This window comes from Anser cygnoides, chromosome 6, assembly GCF_040182565.1.
Source record: "Anser cygnoides isolate HZ-2024a breed goose chromosome 6, Taihu_goose_T2T_genome, whole genome shotgun sequence".
Taxonomy (NCBI): domain Eukaryota; kingdom Metazoa; phylum Chordata; class Aves; order Anseriformes; family Anatidae; genus Anser; species Anser cygnoides.
In genome coordinates this window covers 16,966,508-16,975,399 of record NC_089878.1, presented here as the reverse complement: position 1 = coordinate 16,975,399, position 8,892 = coordinate 16,966,508, and the positions used below count along the sequence as shown (strand labels likewise).

The following is an 8,892-nucleotide window of genomic DNA, read 5'->3' as shown; positions in this document are numbered from 1 at the left end:
CACTTACAAGGACGCGATGTATCACTCAGTGTCCAAGTCTGGTAGTTGCTCAACATTTAGCAGAAGTGTTAATTTTTCCACACTTCGATTAACTGACTGGAAATTAGAAGGTTTCTTTATTCCAGGAAGCTTAAAATGCCGTGTTCCGAATTTCCATTTGGAGCCGGTATTCTACCATCTCACAGTTATTTCTAATGCATGTAATATTAAACAGTTGAAATGACAGTGGATATCTCTCAGCTACAGTAAATAGTCTTTGCAACTAAACTTTCCTCTTTGAAGAACTGCTTATGCTCTTGTTCCTGTAACTGAAACTACCATTGCACGTAGCTGTGCTGCTGTAGGACTGCAGCAGTGGGGAAGCCCTGGTATTCAAGGGACTTCAGTGAGGCAAGGCTTGTCCGTGGAGTAACAGCCTTGATTTCAACACACACCCAGCCCAACATGAGCTAAATCGAGACTCAGTGACTGACTCTGGAAACACACAGAGCGAAGCTCCTTACTAAGATCAAGGGAGCCTTTACAGGGCCTGCTGAGCATCATGTCTCCTGCACGATGCTCAAGTTTTTCTTTATTCCCGTGCAGTCCAGCAGACTGGATGGTAATTTTACCAGCTACTCAGCTGGAATGCAAAACTGAACAGGAATGTGAAATGTCAGTTTTAAATGTGAAAAACGTGCCAGGCGTTGTTCTGATTCCACCCCATGGGGAAGGAAGTCATCGGCTGGGAGCGGTCCTGTGCAACACTGGCGGGATGGGGCTCAGGACTGTATTCTGCGGTTAGGACGCTGGTTTCAGGCTCAGGTACCTCAGGTACCTCCCCACCGAGAGGGGGGCCCAGGAGTACCTCCCAGTGCAACGGCCGAGGTGCAGGAAGGCTGGCAGCATAGATACGGGGACTTTTTCAACTTCCAAAAGGAAGACACAAATCCGACCACACAGTTTCCCTCCCTGAGAACGGACCTGGGCTTGGCTGGGTTTCCACGCCGGGACTCGGGTCAGACGCGCTCAGGGAGCGGGAAACCCAACGGGCAAGGCGGGGAAGCCAGCGAGAACATTTTGGGAACAGCCTCTCCCTCCGTCCCCCAACCCCCCCCAACCCGACTCCTCCTGGCCGCCCCCCCGGGCAGGTGTGCCCGGGGCCGAGGGGGGCGCCCTCGGGATCGGGGGGCTCCCGGGGGCCGCGGGCTGCGGGGAGGCCCGGAGGCCGTGCCCCGTCCTGCAGCACCCCCTGTGCGCGGGCGGGGCGGGGAGAAACCCGACCTCCGCCGCCTCAGCAGGGAGAGGGGCTGCCGCGGCGCGAGAGGAGGCGGCGGCACGGCCGAGCGGTTCCCCCCCTCCGCAGGGGACACCCCACACGGCCGCGGGGACTGAGGGAGGCCGCCCGGCACGGCACGGCCCGGCCGGGAGCAGGGCGCGGGCTGCCCGGTGCCGGGGCAGGGCAGGGCAGGGCGGGGGCGGCGCTGCCCCTCGCCGAGCGGAGCGGAGCGGGGAGGCGGGCGGCCGGGTGCCTGCGGCCGGCCAGAGCCATGCGGAGCTGCGGGCAGGCTGCGGGCTGGGCCGCCCCGCTGCTGCTGCCGCTGCTGCTGCTGCTGGGGCAGCGCCTGCCGACGGCGCGGCCCTACAACCTGGACACCCGGCAGCCGCTGCTCTTCCGCGGGGGCAGCGGCACCTTCTTCGGGTACTCGGTGCTGCTGCACCGCCACGGCGAGGAGCGATGGTGAGTCTCGGCCGGGGCTGCCGGGGGGGAGGGCCGGAGCTCCCACCCCCCCCGCGGCCCCTCACGCCGCCGTCTGTGCCCCGCAGGCTGGTGGCGGGCGCCCCGCGGGCCAGCTGGCCGGCCAACAGCTCGGTGGCCAGCCCCGGGGCCATTTTCCGGTGCCGGATCGGGAACAACCCCCGCGGGTGGTGCGAGCAGCTCCAGCTGGGTGAGTGAGGGATGGAGGGAGGGAGCGGGCGGCGGTCTGTCGGTCTGTTTGTCTCTCCCTCCGCTGCCGCTCTGAGAGCGGCCGGCGACCACCTTGGGACCGAGGGCAAGCCCGGTGCGGCTGCCCCATCGGGCCGGGCCGCAGGGGGGTCCCGCACCTCCCAGAGCCTCGCTGGGGCGTCGGTGCCTCCCCTCGCGGCTCTGCGTTAAGCGGCCGCAGCTGGCAGAGGGGGCCGGGGCTGGCACCATGTGCCCGGGCCGTCCCTGCGCGAAGCCGCCCCGTGGGGGCTCGGGTGGGTGCAGCCCGCTGGGTAAATCCGCTTTCGGGGCACCAAAACTACTCGTGACCCAGGCGGTTTTTCCAACTCCTCACTGCCTCCACAGTCCCGCGCCCAGAAGGTGTAACTGGATGCGTTTTTCTGGTACTTGCTCAAAATGAGCACGCTTTGTGGTGGGTTACGGTGAATATGTCTGAATTGCTTTGGGGTCTGTTCTTGTCCTCCTTACGTATGGTACCTTCACTCTACCTCCGTGCTGCATGTTAAAAGTTTCCTGAACTTTCTCTGCCGCTGTGACCAAAACTGTCCAAGCCGTTAAAACCATGAACTCGCCGCCCAGTGAGGATAAGAAGAGCGGGAAAGAGTTTTCAAAATATTTGAAACCAGGGGAAATGATAACGCACCATGAACTGATGTACTTTGAGGACAGAATGCAGGATTCTGTTACAAAAAAGTTACAACAGTAATTTCTCTAGAAAATTAGAATTGACAGATTCTATTTTTTTCCTACAGACAGAAGTAGGAGTTATATTTTGTAACTAAACTACAGAAAACTAAGATACAAGCAGTTGCTCATGGAAACTGCAATTAAAGTTATTCCAGCCCAAGCACTTTTCTTTTTGTTCCTGAGTGATTTCATTCCAACATCAGATCTATTGAAAAATGATATATAAGAAAGAGCTTTCTTCTCCAATTCCTTGTTTAAGAGGTTTGGAAAAGCCAAAGAAGTAACTAAATGGGTAAAAGAGTATATGTTAAAAAGGCATTAAGGCCCTACTGGATTGGAGGCTAAAACAGCCCCTCACTGTGTAGATGAGCCGAAGGGTACTGAGGTTTTAACTTCTTTGAAAGCTACAATACCTCTGCAGTACTTGATTTACTCATTTAGCCAGTGGAGAGACAAAAGCTCTAACAAAGGAAATTGGTAGGCTTTTCTTCAGTAGCTTAGGGGTTTCTAAATGAAATGGTGCAACAGGTGAATGAAAATGTTTATGTGGTACCAAAGGCTTAGTTTAACACCACTTCCATCCCCAGATTTAGAGGCTGTAGGTTGCACAACAATGTTTACTCTCTTGTCCTGCACTTCTAAAAACAGTAATACCACAAGACATTTTTTCAAAATGTTTGTTTTCCTTAGTGATAGGTGACATCTCTGTAACACTAAGGTACATCAATAGTATTTCTGAAATTGCATAGGTACTTCAAAAGTATTTCTGAAGTTGCGTAGGTACTTCAAAGAAGCGTTCCACTGTAAAACAAGAAGTGAGGTCAATAAAGAAGCCAAACCATGCTGTGGTGCATGGGATGTAAATGAAGTAGGTTAGTATCTGAGCTTCGTTAAGTCTCTGTCATCCTGCTGAGCGGTCACAGAAATACACAAGGGAATTTGCAATTGCAAAGCTGAACTTAATTATCTCCTGTCTAACTCATTCAGGCTGTCAGCAACTTTGGGACATAATGGTTTTATCAACACCGTGTCTTTCTGTCAGTGACCTCCTTGTTCTTTCTTCTGCTTGGATTCTTGCCAAGTTTGGATTCTGAGCTCATAGAAAAGGATAATTTTCTATGAAAAATGTGCAGGGATATATTACACTGCTGGGACAGGCAAACTGAGAAATAGCCATTTTTATCTTTCTCTTAAATACCTAGATTCACATTTCTTTCAGTAAAAGAATCTTTGAGGTAATAAGTTTCTGATCCTGAGTCAAAGAAATGTAGAGGTGACAACAGGCAACAGAAGTGTTTTGTTTTTTTTTTATTTTTTCCTGAACGTCAGAACTCTAATAAACAGTTTTGAAGTACTTAGACATAAATATGTTAAAACACTGTTGCCATTTTTCACTGAAGTAGCCTTGAAACTGGCTTAACTAATTAATGAAGGTTTCATGCACAATTAAGAAGCCTCTGATCACACAAAACTGCTGTTGTGTTTTCTGTGTCACACGTTCCTATCTGGTTGCTCAATAGAGAAAGACTTGCTTGGAATAGTCTTATGCTACAGTCATCCCAGCATCTGAAAATAACTCATCCGGGCATACTTTAGAGGATTTTAATGTTGTTCAGAGTGTCACAGGGATGTGGGCTGGTTTAAGAACCAAGGGAAGCCATGAGATACACTAGTAAATCTTTGTCTTAGCAGACCCTCATTGAAACTTCGAAATCTCTCTGTGATGGTTGAACAGTGGAGTGAAGTTTTCAGTTGCTTTTCTAGTTCTAGTACTTCTGTCAGTGGTCTCAAATATTCAAGTCTACTAATTTATTCACAATTGGAGTATTTTTCAGTGATGGTTTATGTTAGATGCAGAGGCTTGTAATCCATCTGTAGGTACAAATACAACACAGAATGCTTCAGGTATGTTACTTAGAACACCAACATCAGTCTACTAGCTTGTGTTTCAATTTCAAGACCTTGTCCAGGTCAGTTTGGGGTAGTAATACATTACTGCAGGGGGACTTGCACTTCAGATGTTTTGACCTGTTACATTTTGGACTTGCAAAATGGTATAGAAATTCTTCAAGAAAATTGCTCTCATATTTGTAGCCGAGAGTAATTAATTGGACAGCAAACTAGTTACAAAAATTGCCATTGAGTGTAAAAAAAAAAAAAGTTTCAACTACAAATACATACAGTAAACTCAGTGCATGTTTTTTAAAATCAGGCCAGCAAGCTCTGCCCACAGTATTGTCAGCCTTCCACCCTTCCTTGAAGTCCCAGCTGCAATTAACCTATGAACAAATTGCCCTCTAGCTCCCCCAGCTGAATCGTTACAATGGAAAAGTGAGCATTTAATGGCTTTCCCCAAAAGGCAGACCTGTGTTTCTTCAGCCTTGATTTCAGTAAGTTTTGCCTTTGATACTTTGGCTTTTTGAACTCACTTGCATTGATTATACCCTGCCAGCGATCTACTTGGAAATGTCCTTACTGTGGAAGGAGGACAGGACCTTCTGGGTCTTGGCCTGTTACAGAGTAATGGAAACAGCTCTCATGTAGCTGGTGTGTTCTGGGGGAAGTGGTTCTGGGGGCGTTGGAAGGATAAGACTTAGCAAATCACTGAAAAGAGAGAAGGTTGCCCTGGGCAAATGAAAAGAGTCTGGTGAGGCGCTGACACCTAGGAGCAGGACATCAGGAGGCCTGTTGTCCTTGCAGTAGACTTTGTAGTTTAATCGGTTAGCATTAAAGGAGTTCTGGGAGGATAAAAAGGATCATGGGAGGCTGTTGGGCATGGAAGGCACTGGAGCAAGTTATATAAAACTGGTTTCTCAGATGACATTGCAGACATCTGTATTAGAGTCCTCGAGGCCAGAGCTAGAAGTGGCTTTTCAAGTTCTGACCTTATTTGTATGCGATTATGCTGTTTCTGTGGATGCGTGCAGCGGGGATTATAGCAGAAGTGTATCTTCCAGCTGTGTAATGTACACAGACTGGGCAATTACTTATCTCTCAGTGACTTTATGACAACGCGTGCTCCTTTTCCCTGAGGCGATCAAGCTGCCGTGTCCTCCTGAGCTTATGCAGTGCTGCTCTGTTGCTTGTGCAGAATGTAGCATTTTCTCTTCTCATTAGATAAAGCCTTTGCAATGTCCTACACGGAGCAGGGGCTCATCACCATGTCCAGGATGCCAGGCTCACCCTTCTCTTGCCCACAAAGGCCTAGCATTTTCAAGGTGTTTGAATACTTGCCAGGCAGAGGAAGAGAGGAGATATAAGGCAGCAGATCAGCAGTGGGCAAAGGGAACCTGGATCAAGAACATGTGGTGGAGCCCAGGGAAAAGGGAATTCAAACCAATGAGCAAGGGTGAATGGTGGTGCTTTTTCTTGTTACAGGCCTCTGAAATACATACAGGAATGAAGTGCTAAGACAAGCAAAACTTCCTTCTGTCTTTGACGTTAGCTGGTTTTGCTTGACTTTCTGACAGAAAGGCTCAGAAACCCTCTTGAGATCTAAACATGATGCTGGTCTGCTCTGCTTTTTCATTTCCTACAAACTCAAATACACTATAAAACAAGTCCCAAGTAAGTCCTTGTCATGAGAGGACAGAAAGCATTGCTGGAAAGGGAGTTTCCAGAAGGGGCTTTTCTGATTTAAGGGTGTATTAATTCCTGCATGCGGGAATGTAATGGAATTTCTATTTTTGAGGAGGCTTCAATTAGATTAACATGCTTTGTAATTCATGCAAACCATGGAAGTCATCTCCCTTAGGAAGTGAGGTATTCTACATGACAGAATACCAATATTAAATTCCCAAACTAAATTCCAAAATTGTCTCAAAATTGCTGCCGGATGGGAGGGTAGAGATGTATTCAGTATATGGAAATTCATGTCCCTGATGTTAGCAGTGTGGGAGAATTCAGAAGCTTACCACTTAAACCTCAGTAACTGATGGCCTGCAGAAAAATCAACTTCTTTTTAGTAGATGCTTAAAGTAAGGCATTTTACTTCATGCTTATTTTGAGTAAGAGCCCACATGTTAATTACCATTGTTCAGGTGACCTACAGAAATTCATTTAAGTCTAGTAACGTAAGTTCTCTTGGCCCAAAGACAATTGAATGTGATGGCATTGTGAGTGCTGAGCTTGGTTCCTATTTATAGGGACTTCACATACGTATACCCTTGATGTTGTGAGGAAAGGCACATGGGGGAGGAGGAAGTGGTAAGGAGGAGATGAATAAGGGTCAGGTACCTCTTCATCCAGTGAAGGGAAGTGTTTTAGGAAGAAGGTAGAGCACAGTTGTGTTGGTCATTGTGCATCATCCTTGCTGCAGTGCGGTGAGGGATTCCTGACTGCACTGCTCTGGTCTTTCCACCAAAACAGGAAGAAAAAACAGTATTTGGAAAAAGAAGTAGAGAGGTAGCATGGAAGAAGAAAAACTCCTTGCAGCAGTTTCTTCACACAGTTGTTCAATGCTAGGCCTGTCACAAAACAGTAGGGAACAAGCTCAGAGAGAAGGATGACTGTTGGCTTTTATTCCTGCAGATGCTTCTCTCCTGAGTGTTGTGGGTTTTTTTTGTATTTATTTATTTTTTACTGTGATAAAGAATTGCCTTGATACCATGAACGGGGTATTATTTTTGGTTTAAAAAAACTCTGTGACATCCTGGTACAAAATCATTTAAAACAGTTTTAAGAATGTGTACAGCAAAGCCCACAGTCATTCATCTGTCTCCTGGTCACTGAATAGAGTAGATAGATGCTTTGTTCTGTTTCCATACTTAATCAATATTGGCAATTGTGTCTCCTCCAAAAGAAATTCAATAAATCCACTAAATGAGGACTACGTTTATTTAAACTGTCAAATGACAATAATAAATTTCAGCTCTGGTGACAGCACAGTTTGGGGGATGGAGGTGGGATTTTTCCCCTCTCGATGTCACCTGTAGCGTTGGTCCTCTGATCTGTATTGGCGCCCTCTTCTGGGTAACTGCAACAGAAACTTCAAAAGTTACGGTTCATCACTAACTGTATTGAGTTTAGGAAAGTCTTAAAAGTTGTACAGAACAACTTGTTCAAAGGACATTATGTGTTTCCTTATTTTATAAGTAGGTTTTTTCCATAAGCAGTGTCATGGGGAGGCATTAAAAAAAATGGTTCAGTGTGTTAATGTTTATTCTCCTGAGCATGTAGTAGGTACTCCTAAGAATGAAAAGCTTTCTTCATATAACATAACATACTTTTACATGTGTAGCTTTTTCTTTCCATAGATAGTCCAGCTGCATTCTAGGAGGAGGCAAATATTTGCTAGCTTGGCAGTACTGTAATCTTTTGGGGGAGTTTGAAGAAATTTCACTATGTTATCTAAGGTTTAAAGAATTAACTCTCCTTAAGAAAAAAAAACTATGAAACTAGTAAATAAAAACTACTAAAAATACTAAAGAAAGAGCTACTGCTAAATAAATGCAGCAGTGCAAGGAGTACACAGGACAAGTAGACCCAGTGATTTTATATCCCCTGTAGAGGCTGCACTGGTATTACAGCACTTTACTTGATAGCCATTTGTGGTAGAGATATTTTTAAGATCTGCCACCAACTGATACGTAGTTTAGAAAGAAGTTGAATAAATGTTTGCCTTAGGCTAGGTTTTTGGTGGTACTCAGGGGTACTACTGTTTATAAGAAACCTTTAGGCTGAAGAACACTTGTGAAAACAACCCTAGGATAGTCTCATTATTACTTAATGAATGTCTCATAGTGATATAACCTATGAAAGAGATGCTACTTCAGAAAAAAAATTCTTAATCAGATTGAGTGTAACGTCACTTTCTATCTTAGTTTCAATACTGATGGAGAAGCCAGCCCTCACTGCCTAACCTGCCCTGTTCAGAACCAGCATGCTCCCTTTGGCTTCATACAACCCTACCTTTTTCTTGAGAGTGTGAAAAGTTTATGCAGCCTGTGCGAGACAGACATGGGGTCAGGTCCACCAAAATTGGACTGAGTCTCCCCATAGAGCTCTCCTGTTAGCCACCACATGGCCCTTCGGCTCATCCTGTTCAGCACATTGATCTTTGTGTCATAGGCAACCCCAACGGAGAGCGCTGTGGGAAGACCTGTCTGGAAGAGCGCGATAATCAGTGGCTGGGCGTCAGCTTATCGAGGCAGCCAAAAGAGAACGGATCTATCGTCGTACGTATTAACCGTTGGAGCTGTGAGTCCGCTTGTCAGACCGCCTTCACAATTCTTATGCTT

The 8,892-nt window shown here is 46.7% G+C and overlaps 1 protein-coding gene across 3 annotated transcripts in view; it reads left to right on the top strand.

Annotated features, from left to right (window-relative positions):
* The first annotated feature begins 918 nt into the window (after positions 1-918).
* ITGA4 (integrin subunit alpha 4) overlaps positions 919-8,892 on the top strand; it is a 38,478-nt gene continuing 30,504 nt past the window's right edge. Inside the window, exons 1-3 of one of the 3 annotated variants that reach the window (XM_066999980.1) lie at positions 919-1,720; positions 1,807-1,928; positions 8,723-8,829. In XM_066999980.1, coding sequence (XP_066856081.1) covers positions 1,530-1,720; positions 1,807-1,928; positions 8,723-8,829 — 420 coding nt within the window. In that variant the 5' untranslated portion in view covers positions 919-1,529. Of the gene's footprint in view, positions 1,721-1,806; positions 1,929-1,962; positions 2,350-8,722; positions 8,830-8,892 lie in introns of those variants that run through there. The other 2 variants (XM_066999978.1, XM_066999979.1) reach the window with 2 other exon arrangements.